General features: G+C 44.6%; 2 protein-coding genes across 4 annotated transcripts in view; both read right to left on the bottom strand.

Moving 5' to 3' along the window:
- Nucleotides 1-31: 31 nt before the first annotated feature.
- On the bottom strand, nucleotides 32-1723 carry eIF6 (eukaryotic translation initiation factor 6). The gene is made up of 6 exons (XM_033328356.2): nucleotides 1471-1723; nucleotides 1205-1290; nucleotides 932-1107; nucleotides 683-859; nucleotides 414-595; nucleotides 32-338 (listed from the first exon to the last, which is right to left on the bottom strand). The coding sequence occupies exons 1-6, from the start codon at nucleotides 1575-1577 to the stop codon at nucleotides 329-331; spliced, it is 738 nt and encodes a 245-aa protein (XP_033184247.1). The 5' UTR covers nucleotides 1578-1723; the 3' UTR covers nucleotides 32-328.
- A 390-nt stretch (nucleotides 1724-2113) lies between these two features.
- LOC117153838 (kin of IRRE-like protein 3) overlaps nucleotides 2114-20400 on the bottom strand; it is a 129360-nt gene continuing 111073 nt past the window's right edge. For all 3 annotated transcript variants that reach the window (XM_076620064.1, XM_076620063.1, XM_033328283.2), the window contains 9 exons: nucleotides 18832-19040; nucleotides 12052-12321; nucleotides 11408-11516; nucleotides 10783-10969; nucleotides 9714-9852; nucleotides 8997-9184; nucleotides 8596-8729; nucleotides 8025-8259; nucleotides 2114-3279 (listed from right to left, as the gene is read on the bottom strand). In XM_076620064.1, the coding sequence (XP_076476179.1) occupies nucleotides 3172-3279; nucleotides 8025-8259; nucleotides 8596-8729; nucleotides 8997-9184; nucleotides 9714-9852; nucleotides 10783-10969; nucleotides 11408-11516; nucleotides 12052-12321; nucleotides 18832-19040 (1579 nt within the window). In that variant the 3' untranslated portion in view covers nucleotides 2114-3171. The remainder of the gene's footprint in view (nucleotides 3280-8024; nucleotides 8260-8595; nucleotides 8730-8996; nucleotides 9185-9713; nucleotides 9853-10782; nucleotides 10970-11407; nucleotides 11517-12051; nucleotides 12322-18831; nucleotides 19041-20400) is intronic.

The following is a 20400-nucleotide window of genomic DNA, read 5'->3' as shown; positions in this document are numbered from 1 at the left end:
AAAGGTAAGTATTACTTTCTTTCTATCTATCTGATTTGATGATTTAGCATTATTTATTTTTTATTTCGAGATATTTTTTTAGATACATTCCATTCAATAGACTACATTTCATTCGGTAAAAGTTGTTTGGATGGTCCATGAAAGAACTTAATAATACATTTAGTGTAAATATTAATATAGAATTTTACTACAATTATAAATTACTTTGTGTCGGAATTATACAGAAAGTGGATTTACTGCAGCTGTATTGTTGAATGCATAATGCTTATTGTTTTGTGCAGTATTGACATAGTCTACTGTTAAACATTATTTATATATTTTGCTTTGATTAAGACATACTGAAACAAGTAGAAGATATTAGTTAATATTATCATATCTGGTTAACGTTATCATTAATACCTAATGTACATTACCTTTCTATAAGTGACGCACGCATAGTTGACGTAATAGCAGTTGGAACAGCTTCATTAAGTTTAAAAACGCTTTCAATAACTGAAAGTTCTGTCGAAGTTGTATCCATACCGCAGAAGGCAACCCAATCATTTACAACCATTCCTCCAGCTATAACATCACTACCTCTATTTACTGTGCCTGCCTGTACATGGTATTTTACTTTGGTAATTAAACATTTAACTTCTTTGTCTTTTATGTCCTATTTTTTAAATATATGAAATTATCTTACCGCGAGTGGTACTTGCAACAAAGATGATAATTCATCTTGATCTTGTATGCATGTTTTTGGATGTACTAAACCACCTTGATTCGATAATACAGAGTACGAACCTACAAGAACATTGCTTGCCACAGTTTGCCTAAATACTTCTACATTCAATGTATCAGTTAAAATTTCTTCTGTTTCCTATGAAATAATATCAATGATAAGTATTCCTAGAGAAAAGAAATTAAGATTATTCCTTAGTATAATACTTGCCCTATCAAGATCAGGATGTACTAAAGCAACATGGTCATTGCAGGCAATAACATTGCCCAGAGCAGATAGCCTTTCTTCAACTCTTTGTACTTTAACATTATCTGGCAGGGAATTTCGTATATGCTGTAGCTCTGTATCTGTTGTTGTGTTTGGCACCAATAACCCATTTTTGTTTCCTGTTGAAATTTACTTTTCATGCTTAAAGCTTTTATTGAACGGTATAACACGGTTAATTTCAAACTTTAGAGATTAGAACCCTCATATCGTGCTTACCTACGCATAGTCGACCAATTATACGACATCCTGCAACTGACGCGTGAATTATAGGTATGGTTTCAGCTAATTCTGCCTCAAATACACTGTAATTACCAATAATATTTGTTTTATGAATTATAGAAACATAATACGTGTTATGTTAACGCATGTTGACAATGCAGGGTTATGAAATTGTCAAGTTGTTGGAAAAAATTATTGTATTGCACAACATAAGTTTAAGTATAATTGAAGATAAAGTGATAATGACTCATTCTTATTGATACCTGTAAAAATTCTCGGAACCACCGATTGCTACCAAACAATAAGAATTTGTTAACTTGGAAAACACCCCAACTTCGTTGTTATTTTCAAATTGTACACGTACCGCCATGATTATAAATTTATTGTGATTTCAACCAGAATTTTGCAACTGTTATGTTAGATTTTAATCAGTGTTTATGCACCGTGATATACACGCTAACCTGTGTTTTACACTTTACACGATAGCACGAGGTTTATCACATGACTGGACGGCTAAACATGTGAAAAGCTCGTTCACATGGGTCGAGCCATTGTCTGCCCTCTTGTGATAGAACATTGCAACTAGCTACTTTCGAAATTTACCACGAGCTTCCTGTTCTATGTAGCAACTTGTATACGTAATTGCATGTAATCATTTGAAATCGTTCGCGTCTCTTAAAATACAAATTGTGTTATTCTTGTATATGAAATTGAGGTAAAACTAAACACGAATTGCTTCGCCAAAAACATATTACGAAGTTACTAAACAAAGCATATTTTTTCTAGGACAACTTAATCATCATTATATCAGATAAATTTTACTTACGTTTGCTTAATAACAATGATGCATTTAACACTTTCTTTTTTACTTATATTATACAGTCTCCATAGAAGTAACATCGCTAATCCAGTACGTCAAGATAATTTAAATAAAATAAAAAATTTCAAATAATCCCCGCGATTGGTCGAAAATACATCCACCTTGAACGTTAAGTCATTCGAGGTACGCGATATCGACCGATCGATTTCACCTGACCGGTTGTTCTTTAGTCGATAATACGCAACAATCAGGTATCATTAGTCGGTGCTTACAATTAACGAAGACAAATGATGTTTGCACAATTCCTTTATTGAAAGTCTTTTGATAATACTGGCAACAGTCATGCGAAGGAAAGAGAAACGTTTTCAAACGAATCGTTACGTTGCGTGATTTTTCGAACGTTCGATAACTCGCAGACATGAGCGTAAGTTAGACTCGACGTTCGCACAATATTAATAAAACCAGCAATTGTTAAAAATCACCGCTTTATTAACAACATTATCGCAAGCATTATAAATACCTTTTGATATAGTTTTCATTTTGATTGGTACTGAAATCGTAGAGATCGTCTTTGTTAGAACATATTGGCAGTATTAGTTGCGCGAAAATGATTTTTCATTATGCAATCTATCGATTAACGTTAAAAGTCACAATCCTATCGGTGTCTTCGGTAGTCTCGAATTTTATCGACGCCAACATTACCGACCGAATGGCACGTATTCAGTGTTCTCGTTCGTTCGAGCGTACTCTTCGTCGAATCTGTGTACAGGAAAGGGAAATCTGTCACGTAAAAAGAAGAAAGAAAGAAAGAAAGAAAGAGAAATCAAAACAAAAGTTCGTTGACTGGAAGTATCGACCGACGATGCAAAACATCTCACTTTGCGTCGAATATTTTTCCTGCCGAATCATACAAACGAAATAGGGACAGGAAAGAAAAGAGAGGCAGAGGTAGAGAGCGAATTATTCGTAAATCTTGTCTGTTTTTGATTGCGTGCCACTTTTCAGTCTCGTCCTATCGATTCTTCTGCCATCTCCATCTTTATCTTCTTCTCGTTTCTCCTGTTTGCCTCCGGTTCCCCATAGGACGCGTGTATGTTTGTGCGATCAATGTGTACATCAATAGAAAATAGAAATAGTAAACTCTTCAGTTGTTCGAGCTCGGCTTGAACGTCGTGTACTGCGGCGGCTTCTCGATCTTGCAATGGGGCTTCAGGGTTGCTAAACGATCTGGTTTGAGAAACAGCTGCTCCCCCTGCACAATTTTCATCTTAAGGATCTTAACCCATTAAGGACCAAGCGGCGAGGTAATGCACAAAAGTTGCGAAAACGCAACATTATTGAAAACAACTGAACTTATATAATCCTTTCTTAAGATACAAAAAGTGTATTAAAGTATATTACAGAAGTCCATAGAAAAAGGTAGGTAATATATAGTGGTGTAAATATCTACTTCAACGTTTTCAAAATTTCATTATATTGTAGGATCTGCGATGAAGAGAAGAATATCAAGCAAATGGAATTTCCTTTCACAACCACAACGATAGAAAGCAAAACGAGAGGAAAAATTGCGAGTGAAATGTTGCGTTCACACAACGTTGACTTTTAACAGTGGCGGATCGAGAGGAGGGGCGATAGGGTGATTAACCTTCAAAAATAATAAAATATAAATATATCACTATTATCACATTCTGAAAAATTTGTTAGGCATATAATTAATGTAAATTGAATTATTTGATCTGGAATATCAGATAGAGATATTAAAACATAAATTACCTACGAAATATAAATGAAGCATATTTTAAATCTTGCGCGCATTTCGCTCCTCCTCCAAGAGAGGCCACTGGATCTGCTATTGACATTTAATGGGTTAAGAGATTGCGAATTTGATCGCATTCAAGGTAAATACGCGCGTAACCGTAAGCGCCTGGGTAATAAAACTCTATGGATAGTATATGCTACGGGTGATTACTTAGCAATCGGAAATAATAAACTATAGAATATATGTAGGTGCGGTTTGTGCAAATATTCTGATATGTACGTAGAAAGAAACAGGGCCGTTTTATTCTTCGGGTTATGATCGGCTCATTGTTCTCCACGTTATTATTAGATATTTATTGATGCCGTTCATTACGATGCGCCGGTATTGACGCGGCAATGCTGCCAAAATGATGCGTTTTATTATGTAAATACGCTGCTGACGAGGAAAATATCGTGACAATTGGACGAAGCAATTACCAATTGAAAATTGTCATCGAATAAAGTAGGCATTAATCGCATTGTTTCAATGAAATTTTTCAAAACGCATCACTTTGTTACCAGCTGCGACATAATTTTCAACGTGTCTAATGAGTTTCGAATATCCGCAAATACGGAATAAATATTCGCGCGCATGTTAATATTATCGACATCGATGTAAATAACGTCCTGATAAACGTTATGAATAAATATTTAGACTGGTTTGGTAATCGAAATTTCATAAAACGTTGGAATTTTCGTTCGATCAAAATATTTGTTCTTTCAGGTTGGATAGGACAAAAAAAAAAAAAAGAAAAAAATATCGTGATTTCTCGTCCTATAAAACGGTCCTGGGTTCGTTTGGATTCTTATATCAAACGGGGATATATATATACTGGGAAAGTGAAGCAAACAGTGCTCGATGTTACGCAAACGTGTCACATACTGTACACGGTTTCAAACAGGTTGATATCGATAATTTGTATAGGTATGTACTTGCGTGGCATGCTCGCGATCGTTTCCGCGATGGTAAAAGGGATATTACGGGGTCTGATAACAAACGGACAAGCACACGCATCTGTATGATTATTTTTTAATGACAACATGATACACGAAAGAGAGTACTCGAAGCTCGTTCGAGCTGCTTCTACACAGAGCGTCATACAGCGTCGTCTCACGTAGATTGCTTGGTTACAGGCATGGACGAAGTTCACCGACGGCGATGACAGTCTCGAAACGCAAGCAGCGAGGCTAATTAATGGTTACAATGATCCTGTGCTAACGATGACAATGACGTGTTGCGATCAGACGAAGCGCGAATGTGACGAGAAGAGGGAGAGCGAGAGAGAGAGAGAGAGAGAGAGAGAGAGAAAGAGAGAGAGAGGGAGGGAGAAGAAACGTCGTCTCAACGAAGATAAGTAAAAGATATGTACACAGAAATGTCAGCATGCACGCGGAATTTGCGAGGTCGTAACATGCTCGGTAATAATCGTCGTGGAACGCAAATCAAGGGGAAATCCCTTCGAACGATTAAATTACATCGTAAATTTCGTTCGTTTGGTAGCGATAGCGCCCACGTTGCGCCTTTTCACGGTTCGGTTTAAGTAAATAGCAATTTGCTCTCTTGTCCATCGATTTTCGGAGAAACCAGTTAAGCGTGTGTACAAGACGGAACTTAACGTTATCGAGCCGCGGAATTGTTCTGAATAATCGTAAACTTCGATTAGTAATTAGCATTACTGTAACCTATCCCAATCGTTCGAAGGGGTAATTCTCAGTAATCGCTGATACGCTTATTCGAAGTTGGATTGTTTAAACGAATAGATCGGTAATCGAACATGCGATTATCCGTGGCTTTTAATTACATTGGCGGATGCTCGCCGTCCGATTATTATAATAACAATAAATCTGTCGGTAATGAGATTTATCGTAAGTAATTATCTTCAGTACCATCTATATTTATATATAAATTTTCGAAGTCTCCTTGATACCTCGATATACAGTGATCAGGCAATGATTCAGCCGATGGTATACTTACGAAATAAGTATACGTATACGTATGTATACTGTTTTTTAAAATAAGAGTCTGTCTTTCGTTTAGAAACGACAACGCCGACAAACGCGCGCTCGTCCTGGAAATAGTGGTGTTTGGATGCAAGAACGAAACGAAAGCGATGGGAAAGATGCAAGCCGGATGGACCAAATCAAACTCCTAACCCAATCTCGTTCTTCACGGTACAACAGTCGCTTCTCTTATAACGCGCGACCAATTTCTGGTTTCTGTCGAGTAATACAGAGACAACATTCAAAATTCTAATACTTAATTTACCAGCTGTATGTTTTCCACGTGATGCCCCGCGGAAGTGGGTCAGATTATATCATCGAAATGGCTCGAGAGAAAAGTTAAATTAGGATTCGTTTCCTTTTTGCGGCCGACCTGCAACATTCGTTTCTACTTGCCGTTACTTCCAAGACACAGTCCGACCCCCGTAGCACGAACCGTATAGAAAACGTTCGCGAACCGATTATTCTTGCGATTGTTCACCGTTAATTAACAAGGAAAGGATCTAATAGTCGGACTGATTTGAGAAAGTGGCAGTCGCGTTAAAGCAAAAGTGGCTGCAACCGCTACTTACGTACACGTATCTAAATGACGTTACCTACGACCTACAAGGACGTTGCGGTAATTGGCAGAGGGATACCGCGATGTCTAGATGCAACCAAATGCATGCGTAATGTACCCTACTGGCCGCATAAATCACTCAAACGACTATCTCGATCGGGGTAGGGACAGCGGCTAGTGGTCAATACTTGTGCAGGTCTATATTGTCAACGTGGCGTTATTGCGATACGAGACGGAAAATGCGACATACTTTCGACGTTTATGTGTATATACAAGTTCACAGAACGATGGTCGGTAATTGCATAATATATGTATCATTTTTGTAAAGCGTTACACCATGTCTCGTGCATAGCGGATGCATGCGTATCCTTTGAGATCGTTCCTTTTTCGTTCATACGTCGACGGAATTTGAACGAGCGAACTCCCGATAGAATGGTATCTAACGAGAAAACACAACGCGATCGACGATATCGTAAAAATAGTTGGAATGAAATCATCGCGGTCTGATACCAGCTACTTTTATTCGCTGGCGTTATGGGACACGAGAGTCGAGCATGTGTATTTGTAATACTCTCGCCGTAAATGTTCTCGATATATCATTTTAGCGTGATGCTTTCGACTATCGTGAGATCGTTCTAAGGTAAGCGCGAACACGAGAAAGGACGACGAAGTCTGCGAAATGCTCAGTCAAGACCAAGACGTACAGCGATGTAAAAATTTCTTGGTTAGCCGTTAGACCGATGGATTCTCTCGTGCCAGACGAAATTGTACGTCTTGCGGGCCTTCAAGTCATGCGTAAATATCTGAAAGGTGTAACGGATGCTAAACTCTCGAATATGAAACTCTTGTGTTACAACCAACGATAAAACGCTGAAAGATCTTTGATCTTTCTCGAAGCTTTAAACTCTTGACAAAAAAAAAAAAAAAAGGAAAAAAAGAAGAAGAAAAGGGATCGTGCTTGGTATCCTGCATCGAACGAGATGATACGGTAATGTTGAAAACCGAAGCAACTTGAATGCAGCCACGGACCGAATGCTTCTACGCGTTGTTTTTCGCGTACGTTAGCTCACTCTCGTTTCTCGAGTTTTCGCGGGAGCAAAAAAATTTCACTTTTAACGTGTACCTTTGCACGGCTGCAATGGACCGAACGCAACGCTCATCGGATAAAAATCCAAAGGGAATTTCGTTTCGTTGTTTATTTTTCCCCCGAGTTGGCGATTTAAATAGATAAATAAAAGAGAAAAGAAAAAAAAGAAAGGAAACGTGGGAAGATCCCGGGAAAAATCAAGAGCGGAAGGATCGATGGAAAAACTTGACTAGGCGCTGTTGGGAATGGAAAATTAAAATGAGCTGCCCGGGGGATGGTGTTGCGTCGTGTACGTTTCCGTTAGCAGAGATTCGCTCGAAAAATGAGCAAGAAAAGCACAGTGTCTAGGGAAGTTGTGCTGTGCGTATTGTGTACCGTTCGTGCATTCGTTCAGCTATACGAAGGGAGAGAGAGAGAGAGAGAGAGAGACAGTCAGGTCTAAAGGAAAAGGGAATAAAACAACGTTTTGCGGGATGTCGCTCAGCGACATCGTCACTCTACTCTGTGAGAATAGTTTTTGTTTCTTGTCTCTCTGTCTATCAACTTATCTGACCTGAAGCGTATACTGTGGTCCGTGAGGCTGTCCGTGGTGATGATGATGATGCCTCTGATAATGTTGCTGTTGGTGCGGTGGATCGTGTTGATAACACTCTTGCTGATACTGTTGCGACGGGACAGGTTTCAAAACGTGGTTCGGTCGTTTCTCGGACGCGTACTGCTGGCTGTTGCGTTCCATCGTGTCCACGGCTAAGCGAGGATCCTCTATCATCGTGTTCGAAGCCTTCGTGCTGAAACAGGCCACCACTGTCTGCTTCGCTCTCCACTGTGGCTGCTTTAGCCTCCTAGCTTTCTCGCTTTCGCCTAACCCCTCGATTCGATCGGTTGATAAGCATGTCGCGTTGGATCGCGTAAGATCGCGTAAAATCGCTCAGAGACGAATTAACGTCGGTTCGCGACGCCAGCAATTAAGCCAACCGAGGGAAATAGCGAGTCGAATAATTCATTAACGCGCACGTGCTCCGCGAGGATGTGTCTCCTTGAAAAGAGTTCTCCAGGTTTTCCATGTAAATTGCTTCGACGTTTATTCGTGCAAATCACCAGGGGACGCAATATCGTGTGCTTACCAATGCACTTGCTGCAGCGCAGGCACCGTATTTCTGGCCACGCAGCATCTATCCGAGCGTAGGAAACAAACGAATCCCATTACCAGCACCGAGAGCACCGTAAACCCAGCGACAGCGCCGATAACGAGTGGAATCTGTAACAAATACGCGGCAGGAAAAAAAGAGCTTTTTCCTGCAACCCAGAAAACATTGTCTCGAGCGCGCGTTCTAGCGAGCACGCGTGTACAGAATATATATGTTCCCGGCTATTTTAATTTAAATACCAACAGACTCTGTTCAATTATTTAATTAGGCCATCTGTTCTCGCAAGTTGAGAGAAAAAGACAGGCGAGAACGTTCGCTCGAAACGCGTCGGCCAGTCGGTTTCTTCCTTCACGTCGAATAGATATCGTTATAATTACCTGTCCTGGTTCGTCGACTTTCAACATCAGGGCTCGGCGATCGCTTCCACGATCGTTCTCCACGATTACGTGGTACAGTCTCTGATCCTCCTTCACCGTGCTAGTCAGTTCTAAGACGGCAATATAACAATCCTCGACCGCTAACGGCTCCAGATCCAGCGCCCGATATCGTGATTCCAGAACTTCACCTGCAAACATTTCCCGGCTAATTAGATCCGATAGAGTTATCGTTATAATCGTAAACGTTCGGTCAACGTAAGATCACGGACCGCTGAAACGAGATGAATTGTATGGGAAACAATCAAAAAGGGAAGAAACGAAAAGAGGAAGAAAGAACGAACGGAAAATACGAAAATGCAAACTCGTTCTACTTAAACAACGGCCGACAAAAAGTGTGAACTAACGCGTGGAAAGGGTCGAAGCATAGGGTGATCTCGAGAATGAAGAGACGGTCGAACGTGGGGAATCTGGTGAAGGATCGAAGGCTTGTCGTGGAAGTTGGAGGTTCGGCTCGTTGAGGAGGACGCGAGAAAAAGGCGGGTAATTAAAGAGGAGCTTGCGGCTAAAGGGATGCTCGAATTAATTAATCGCGAGTATACCACTTTTCAGTAATAAGGAGTGCCAATTAGTGAGAAGAGACGTACGTAAAAAAAAAAACTGAAAGAGCAAACCAAAGACTCGAATACTTTTGGCGGTAGAGCTAGGAAGCAGTCTAACCGGCGTGGAGTCTGGTGCTGCCCCATTCCCAAGCCACGAGCCGGGGCTTCGGGTCGGAACACAGTCTGATCTCTAATTTCGCTGGGCTCCCTTCGGTCGTTGCCACGACAAACTTCTCCGTGATGGCCGGTTTCACCACCTGCGACACACGTTAAGCAACTCCTTCTACCCTACTTTTCTCAATGTTCTTCCATCGTCTTTGTCCTCTATCGCGTTCTCGCCGCTCTACTTTCCACCTACACGCCGTTTTAATGAACACGAAAGTTTACGAGCGCACGAGTCCGGTTACCGGCAAGGAACCGTCGATAATTGACTTTCATTTCCCTCTTTTCTTTCTTTTTTATTCCAAATTTTATTCCAAACGATTATCATTTGACGAACATTTCGTGGCTGGCGTTCTCGCGCAAGAGTGAAATATCTCGCGTCGATTACACGGAATATTCGGGGGTCACAAGTGGTGCGCGGATCATGGAACACAAAACGTAGCGGAGCGTATGAAACCAGTGTAACTGCAATCAACCGACGAATGTATCGTGAAAATGACGTTTTACTCCACCCCCGTATATGCACGTGCGTACGTATATTTTTCCACTTCCTCGTCCCCTGTACACGAGCTCGGGACAAATACGAATTTCTCGTTCCATATTTAAATATGTCAGAACGGGGGGTGTAGTGGCGGGTTTGCGTCAACAGATCGACGGGCACGTAGAACGAACAAACATAATTTTGTTAATTAATCGCAGATAGCGATCGTTTGTTTTTCCGATCGTATTGATTTCGTAATAAAAGCCTAGAACGGACAATGCATAATCGCAATGCGGTAAAAAATCGGTCAACTTCCGCGTTTCTCTTCTTCGACGTGCATCGCGTGTCTCGCGGATCGATTCAATTTTAACTCGACCATCGTCCTTTTCCGCTCGATTTTCCTTCGAAGCGAGTTTTTCCAGTTAATCCGCCCGTAATAATTCGCAGTTCGATTGCATCGTTTCAGCGCCGCGTCGCCCTTTCGAGAACGCGTACAGGACAGAGGATAACGTACTATACGTAACGAGTTTGATTTGCGTCTTACCCTGGGCGCGCCGACCACTTGCAGAGATACAGGATCGCTTTTAACTTCTCTGACGTTGCCATTGATCTTGTTCGAGGCGAGACATATGTATTGACCCTGTTGCTCGTACGTCACGTTCGTCAGGATCAATCGCTGTCCGGTACCGCATTCCAATGGCATCCGGCCATCGGTGAAGATCTGGGCCCATCTGGGGCGGAGTTGAAAAAGCCATAGTCGCATTTCAGTTCGACACGTTCACCCATTGCTCTTTCGCTACTGTATAACTACCGCGTGCAACGACGTTTACCATTGCACTAGCGGGAATCATTTTAACCACGTGATTCGGGACGCTCGTAAATACGGATAACGTCCGTGGCACGTGGCGAACGTAAAGGTGCAACAAGTATGCAAACAAACGAAGATTATGACAAGCACACGTTTACAGAACAAATAAGATAAAATGGTAAATCATACATAGCTTATAGCGAGTCCATTTTCAGGGCGATTGACGGCGTGTTGGCGTGCAAACTAAAGATTCAAAGGTGAAAGCGAAGCGGCAAAAGCTGAAGGATAAGAAAAGAAAACGATTGGAACGAGAAGAAACGAAAAGAATACGAGGGTTGGAAGCAATCGACGAATAGGTCACCTGTATTCAGCCGGTGGCATCGCGTCAGCGTTGCACTCGAACGAGGCTCCGGAAAAAAGTAACGCCGTAGTCAGTCGATCCGGGCCCACTGAGCTGATCGTCGGCGGATCTGCGTGAAAACCAGACGGTTCTCTAGCTCTATCGATCGCGTTCGTCGATATCCGGAATAAGCGTTGGAATGTTCGCTAACCGTGTTCGCGTGAACCGAGTGCCGACGATGATCGCGTTTAACGGTTCTCGTTTTACTAATTCTTGACCGCGATAGCTGCTAGGGGAAAGTTTGTGTAGCGCGAGGAACCGAAACTGTTGAAAACAACCTGAAAGCCGGCAAGTATCTCGCTGCTCTAACGCAAATACCGTCTCGAAACTATTCAGCCAGCCACTTGCGAACGCGTTTCGACGCTTCGATGATTATCGTGTCCCGGGGTCGATCGTCTTTGCGGTCGGGTCGCGTTATCGAGCCATAATCGAGTACCGGCCGGAGATTCTAACGCTATTTTTATTCACAAAGCGGTTGAAAGTATACGGCCGCTTACAAGCCTGTCTCGAGTATAGAAGGGTTAATCGCTGATACTTTGAGAACGATTGGCAGACCTCGAGTAGCAGGAAGCTTGGAAAGTGGAAACGAGGCCGACGACACTTACAGTTGACGGACACTTGAACGGACACAGGGCTGCTTTCACCCTCGGTATTGGCCGCTTCGCAGATATAGACGGCCGCGTGATTCCTATAGATCGGCGAGAATAGCAGCGTTTCCCCGATACTCGCCACTTCGGCCACTCCTGGGCTCTTCGTTCTCCTCCAGAGGATCGAGGCCGGGGGATTCGCGTCGGCTAGACATCGAATCTCCAACTGATCACGACCTTCTTCCAGTTGCCCGGTCGGCACACCGACCAGTCTCGTCTCGGGCGCGTCTGAAACATTTTCATTTCGTCCGATCCTGTTACGCCGCGCTTTCCAACAAGCGAAATTTTAATTATACTTTCGCGGTTACACGTTCGTCACCTAACGGCCTAGGGCGAGGAAATTAATTTTCTCCTTAAAGAAAGGAAAGAAAAACTGTCGGTGGTTGGGGCAGGGCGGTTGATTCGATGGCGAAGAGAGGAGAGTTTAATTGAAATCGCGGACGAGAATTGCTATCAGAGCTTTAATCATAGCGCGCCGGCTCGCGGAACACGGCGGAAAAATAAACACCGGTTGCGAGAGTAAACGCTGGTTGCAGTAGCAAGTTTTCAGATTCGATCCTTCGTTAATGAGCGCGTAATTAAAAGTGGATCCGGATCGTATCATCTGAAAGAAGCGGCACATGGAGTCGAAGGGTTGGCCCGACGACTGCTACGTGTCGACCGCCCGTTCGATCAGTTTATTCTCGCGTTCGATCCGAACAAAGATGTTTCTCCCTCGGTGTTCCTCCGGGCCGATAGGAAAAAAGGCAACACACGGAGAGAACCTGATAATGGAATGGAAAACAATGGCACGCGAGCGTAACACCCAGAAAAACAGAGAGAGAGAAAGAGAGTAAGAGCACGCAAGCTAACGTACAGACCTCGAAATAATGAATCAAAGTTGGACCAGTATCCCGCCGTTTCGTTATTCCTTGTCAGAAATAATTAGTTAGCCGCGGCTCACGAAAAATTCAATTACACCTGCGCGCAGTTAATCCTGCGGCTGTTTTCCAAACGGGAGAAACAGAGAAACCGGCTGAAACAGCACACTGGCTGATTCCGGTCTTTCTGGTTAATCGATGTGTGCGCGATCTCGTCCCAGCCTAGGAAAATCCTACCGGCCTTTTCCTTTGCCTCTTCTGTTGCCCTCTTCCCCGTTTCGGTTTGAATCGACGTATTCGGATCGATCGACGGATCAATCCTTCGGCCGCGCGTAAAGGGAAAGGAAAATGAAGGGAAATTTAATTGGTCTCTTACGATAAAAGATGACGAGGCAAAGCTTGTAACCGAGATGAAATAATGCATCGGTCGAGGCATCGAATGGATTTACTGGAAATCACGTTTCGATAAATGCAGTCTATCAAACTAGTCGGTACTGCGCTCTCTCTCTCTCTCTCTCTCTCTTTCTCTCTCTCTGTATTCGATTAACTTGCATTGAATTGACGCGTTACGTTGTATTTTTCAACGAAAGCAATTACGCGGTTGAAGGGATCGATCGACGGGGTTACGGTTGAAGGCCCGTCGAAGAATATCGCGAAAGGGAGGGTCGTTCGCTTTTCACCCTCGTTTGTCCGGTTTTGATCCCGACAAAGCTCTCGATTAAAGGCACTGGACGTGGAAAATAATTTACCGTGTTAATATACAATTACCCCCTCCTGGCTACCTACAGGCTCTTCCCGTTGATTTAAACCAATGAAACTGTGCGGCGGCCACCGGGAAACGTCACAAATGATGGTTAATTAATGTTGGAATACGGATCCAAATTGTATTAATTAATAATTTCAGTGCCGACCTATTTCCCCGAGGGCCAAAAATAACAAGCTCGTATTCAGACTTGGAAATACGATTACGCAACTCGCAAAGAGAAGCGGCTAAACCGGATAGACATAGCCCGTACAAACTCGTCTCCAAGCTGTGTCTCTTGCCTGTGTCTCGCGAGAACTCGGCTACACCGTAACTCGATTCTCCGATTAAGTGTTTCTTTTGTCGCGCAACTAACGAACATCCTACCTACTTCGGTTAGGATCGAACGATCCTTTCGCGCTTACTTAAACTTTCCATGAACCGTGACGATTTAGGAGACGATTTTCGATGGACAGCATGACGATCGGATCAGCGGCGGTAATTTAAAACGGCGAAAATCGATTTCGCGCTTGAAACGACGAGAATCGCGTCTCTACAAATCGTATTTCGAAATGCAGCAACCTCCGTTGTAAAAGCAACGCCAGACGCGTGGTGACGCACGTTAACGTGGAATTTCTTTTTTTTTATCGCAAGGCCGATGGATTAATTCGCGAAAAGCGGACAGGTCCCGTACTGTTCAGGTGTGAAGGCGGAACGTCCTGGGAAGATGTGGAAAATGAAAAAAGCCGGTCGGCGCGATGCTGTCGAATCGAATCGTCGTATAGGTAGAGTGCAGGTAGCTCGCGCAGCTGTTCATTTCACGTAACAATGATTTCGAAATACGCGCGAACGAACACTCGCTGACCCATTCACAATTTCAACTGCGTCCTCTCTTTGTTTGTTGCTCGCTCTGTCCACCCTTTCCCATTTTCCTTTCCCTCTCTCTGGCTCCCTTTCCCCTCTATTACCCTTTTTACCGTGGCTGTCTGTGTTTTATAGGACACTGGTCCGCTGTGCGCGTGGTTGTGCACGCTAGAGGTGTCCCTCTGCCAGTGTGCGTCAAACCGGTCAACCCTATTTATTTGGTTGCGCCGCGTGTTTCTCCGCGGAAAAGGCTGCACAGCTGTTTCGATCGACCAACCTATTTTCTTTTGTTTTTCTTTCACCTGTTCTCTGGAACTCTATTCCGCGCGTTTGTTCCGCATCGAGAGACGCAAACGCGAACGTTAGCCGCCGTGATTGGCATCCTCGAACGCGTGCCTCGTCGTTGTCGTTTCTGTTCTTCCGGTCTCTCCTTTGACACGTCACCATCGACAACCTCTCGACGCTCGCCATCAACCGAACGATTATATTTCCGCTGTCTTATAAATTTCTTTGCTCGTAAATTCGCCTTTGGCTGAAGATTCCAAGGACACTGTAGCGTTGTATTCTTCGCCGCGTATAGAGTTTCGATCGTCGAAGCCATAATGACCACGAAACAAGTGTGGTCGATCGGTCCTGCGTTTTCGATGTTGTCGTGTTTTCGATTATGAACGAGGAGCGCAGTGGAAATGGACGCGGAGGAAAAGCAACGAGAGGCGATCGATGGTGAAAAAAAAATTTGGCGTCCGGGCTTACCACGCGGCTCCCGTGCTACAACGCTGTGTTACAGTTGCAACCGTTTTGAAGTTTGCAGAAGACTGCGGGAAACACACCGGCCCGTCAGCTGTACATTGGAAAACTACGTGCCCGGTGCATAAATCGCGTCAGCCTCTCCTGGAGTTTTCAATAAATTCTGTAGCTCGGTATTCGTTTTCGAACAATGCTTCATGAATATTCGATCAGCATCGGTACCAGTAAATTACGAGCAAACGAGCGCAACGTTGATCGAAACAAATTCATTATCACGCTGGGGGAACGAAGCGGAGGGACGATAAATTTGCGAGCGCGCGACGAAAAATTTCCGATCGTTTTGTTCGTTCGCAGCGATTCGATTCGAAACATCGCGATGCGATATTTGGTCCCCTTTTATCTTTTATTCGCTTTCGAGGCACAAGGTTAGGATAAAGAACGTCGGAAGCGTTTTAGCTTTGTTTGCAAATTGTCCGGCGCACCACCACGCGGCAAACGATATAGCGGAAAAAGAGGAACTTTAACGTTTGTATTTACATTCACTTTGTTATTTTATCTTGGCTCCGCCGGTAAATATATGCTTTTATCAATATTTAAATATTTGTCAGCGTGTCGGCGTTTTTCTCGTTTCGCGTGTACAGCCTGTTTTGTAGATGATACATCGGATAGAGGTTAATTAACGAATTCGCGTACGGTGGGTTAATTAGCGAGGGTCGGCGATGAAAAATTTTCTCCAAGGGGAAGCGGCTTGAAACGGAAATTTCTGTTTCGCGACACAAAAGCCGGCCGCTCGCGCGCCTCCGCTTTTTCACTCTCTTTGTTTCAACCCTTTCCACCTTTTGTTCGATCCAACGTCATCACCGTCTATAAAAACACACCCGTTTGAAGTTCACCTAAAGAACGACTGCCAGAAATACGCTTCAACGAATAACCGATTCTCGTGTCAGCCTGCCTTAGACGCGTTTGCTTTACATCTCCTTGACCGTACGTCTCTTCCTTTGTTCAGAAAAATCCAATTATTATCGTTACCGGGAAGCTGCTAATTCGACGAGCGTCGCACGAAGCTCGTTGCCACGCTTGTCGACACGCAACGAATGCCACTTTGTTCGTCGTGTGTCTCCGTGCTATCGATTCGCGCGGTAAAAGTTCCAAAAGAGCGTACATGCATCGTATATACATTTGATAGAATTGTGACGAAAAAGCGTGCGTCCGAAGTAGGCGGAAACGAGCGGATGTCGATCCGCTTACATTGGTCGTGACCGATCGGTGAAAAGTGCATGAACGCGCTGCAAGCTGTCGTTGTGGCAAAGTAAACGGTGCATCGGGCCTGGATTGAACAGCGCGGGAAGAGGGCGGGTCTGAAGAGGACGGTCAGACGGGGCGAGGATAGCGAAACGACCGGGTGATTCGAAATTCCCGTGGGCGTTTCGATCGACGCGGCATGAACATGGAATATATCTGCGCTTTGAAGCGAACTTTTCAATTTGCCTCGGAAAGTCCCAGTCGGCTAATGCCCCTAATCAATATACGCGTCAAGCCACCTCTGTGTCTCCATTTCTGCCCGGTAATACTTGTAAACCGCATCTCGCGCGTCTACTGTCGGCAGGATTCCCGTAGGAATCGCGGGCGAGGACTCAAGCTCCAACTCGATTTCACCCGAAACGAATTACTTGGCGTCGATGGCAGAGGGTCGAGAGTTTGAGTTCGAGGGTTGGACGGAATGGGCTGGCACGGAACCGATTAATAGAAGAAAAATTGCGATCGATTCGCAATTCGATTACGAATGACAGTTGGTCGCGGTTAAATTACAGATTGGGTATCGAGATAAAGAAGGGAGAAGAGGGTGACAGGCGGTGGATTGGTTATACTTTGCTATACGCGCGTTATTCGAGCGCCGATCGAGAAAGCCGTCGATCGCTCGCCGTTGGCGAAACAGAAATCTCGATTATTAATATTTCCTTGGTTTCGTTTGTTCGATCGTTGCTCGCCCGAGGCTGATATTTGCCCGAGGCTACGAAAGCGTGTTGGAGGCGTCGTTTCGGCCGGCCGAATCGATTCGCCGGCCATTAGTCATCGTTGTTCGTCGCGATGTTTCGTAAAAAACGATTCAAAATTGTTGGACGATGCAGCGGAGCTGGAATTGTCGATAAGGTCGAAAAGCAGGATGTCGAGGCGGCGCGTTTTGAGGGAGATTGATGAGGGTACCGCGGTTACCAGCGCTTCTGTACACAGTTAAATCGTTGGCTTGGTGGAGGTTCCTGCTCCGCTAGGGGTTGAGGTCAGCACACGCACCCTTCCTGTCGATCTCCCGTTAACAGCGATTTATTTGTTGCGCCCATGTTTTTTCACTCTGCGGCCTCGGCCAAATCATCGTATCGCCATTGAACGCCCTAACGTTATAACCAACTCTTCGAATAATCCTCGTTTCTCTCGATATCGATATCCTTCGTAATCGTCTTTGCGCGTAGCAAGCGTTTCTAGATAAGCGCAATTAATCAACGATACCGCACGGTATATCGCTTCCACCTTTGCTACGCGTAACGTTTCACCAACGTTACAACGACAGCGTGGTAACGGACTCTCGCGTATCAGCAGCTCGGCTAAAAGCAGAAAACGAGTGCTGATTAAAACGTTCAACGTACATGTGTACGCGGGATAGTCGGAAACCGGGATATGGAAGCGCGGCTGGTTGCGCGAATGCCGGAGAGGGCAATGTTTCATCAGGTGGCTAAAAGGAACCATTTTTTCTCCGCTTTTGTCTGTTCTGCACGAGTCGAAGCATCGCTAGAATTTTAATTTCGCTCTTCGTCTTAGGTTTGCCCGGTGTGCGTCGGTTCGCGGGAATGCATACAAATTCAGCACGCCAGCCGAGCGCGATCGAACTTCCGTGGATATCTCGAAATTACTTGCGCGTCTTTCGACCGACGTGATTTCGCTGCATCGCGAAAAATTGTTTCCAACCGCGGAGATCTCGTTAAAAAAGTTGGCGGCTCGGTGGAAAGTTGGCTCGAGGGTCGCTTGATCCGCAAAGTATCTTCATCCTCGAGAGCCGGTCGGATAACGATGATTATTATTAAATATTAATCTCTTTGCTAATCCCTGTTATTAACGAGAGCGACCGGCACGTTATGGTAGGACTTATAATAAGGCTAACCTTTATGGCAAACCTAAATTCCGTTTATACTAAAATCATTAAGCTACGACGTCGCTGTAACTCGATATCGTTTGTTAAACTAGTTTCCGGAATTAATTTCCCCGATCTTAATCCGTTGCGCCCAGCCACGCTGCCCGCTGCAACGTTAAAATAAGACGTTCTAGAAACAACATTTGTTCACAGTATACGCGTCGATTAAAATTATCGCTCAGCTGTGCAATCGAACTTCGTTCCCTTCGTTCGAAAGAACGCGAGCCCGCAATCGTCGAACAGTTACGAGCGTAAATGTTTCTTAACTCGGTAACTCGGGCAAATTTTTCCTTTTCAAGACTGTGCCAAGCGAATAACGTAACGTAAGAAGGCATACTCACATCGAACGTCGAACCTGACTTCCGTGCTCGAGGACATGGTCGGGTTGTCGTAAGCTGGATGAATGGCGACGCATCGAATCGGCTGTCCGTAACGCGATCTTTCCGCCATGATCTCGCAGATGCTGTAGGTAGCCCAGGTACGGGGGTTGTCTATCTCCGTGGAGTTTACCTGAGGCCTCAGAGTTCTCACCTCGGTCTCGCCCACGTACCTACGAACATTTCGCCCGAAAATTTGCATTTCCAATGGCTGCTTCGTAACAAGCCTGCACGGAATGAAATCTCACGGACACCGAGCCCTCCATCTCGCCGCGATCTTCTTCGCAGACTCGCACCGTGTTTCTCTTTTCCCTCGACATCGTCCTGCCTCTCTTTGCCCGGCCCTGTCTCCCCCGTCTTCCCGTTCTCCTGCTCCCTTTCCTCCTCTATGAAACCAAAGATCGAAGCAGGTAATCAGCCCGAGTTTGCCCCGCCATTCCGAAATCTCCGAGTATCTCGAGTCGCGAAGCAGAGATTTCATCGTTGTTGCGAACGGTGTATCTCTCGAGGAAAGCAGCGATTTTCTAGCCTTTGCGTCGTCGCGAGAAACATCGATGGGGCGAAGAGGCGAGCGGGCAAACCCGACGATCGCCATAATTTCTCCTTTGACGCGGCAATTTACACGCGTCTTTGTAAAACGGCTGAATCTACTTAGTTCGGATTATTTATCGCGCTGATAGGACGCGGCGCACGCCGCTGTGCTGCAGTTTCTCCGATAAATAACAACGCGAACGTATCCGTCGATACGTGGGCCGGCGGTGCATAGAAGGTGGACTGGAATTTCTGGCCAAGAAGAGGATACTCGAAGAGCTGGAGAAATGCAAGGTGCGCATACGTGTAACGTGTACAAAGTTGCCGGATTTGCATGTAAGAGAGAAAGAACGGGCATAATCAATTCTTCGGGTTTTAAAGAGCGTTCTCCGTTGGTTCATTCGATGGCACGAGTTGCATCCTTTTGACCGATCGAACCATTTTTCTTCCCTCCTACAAAAACATTTAAATATAAAGAGCGGTACGTACTTCTCTGTTTATGAATTACCGTTTTCATAAAAACACGACGGAGGATTATAAACGCGACTGGACTTAGAGGTTCGATCGCTTTTCAGAGTCGTTTTTCTCGCGGACAAAGTACCCGACGAACGATTCGTTTCGTCGTTGCGATCGATCGCGGCAACGAGCGTCATCTAGAAAAAAGGAGCGCTCGTAAATTGTAAAGTCCTTTAAATTATAAGCTGCCGGAGTCTCTTACAAATTTATACCGATCGCGTTACATGGCTGCAAAGTCGATTCGTTGCAGTAATCGCGAAGTCTACCAGAGCCGTAAACGCAGGGTCCCTAAACTCGGAAACGATCGAATCGTTTTATGCATACACTTGGCGTCTATCGATCAGTCTAATTTCAGCGAAAAAGGGCGAGGCGTTACGAGAAGAGAGAGAGAGAGAGAGAGAGAGAGATGCTTGTCGCGACATTGGCCCGAACTTGAATAGACCGACGTGGAAGTTGCCGCGTTCCTAGCCTGGTCTGGTAATTCGT

Source organism: Bombus vancouverensis, chromosome 7 (genome assembly GCF_051014615.1).
Source record: "Bombus vancouverensis nearcticus chromosome 7, iyBomVanc1_principal, whole genome shotgun sequence".
NCBI lineage: Eukaryota > Metazoa > Arthropoda > Insecta > Hymenoptera > Apidae > Bombus > Bombus vancouverensis.
The sequence above is the reverse complement of the archived record's forward strand: the minus strand, read 5'-3'. Positions and strand labels throughout refer to the sequence as shown.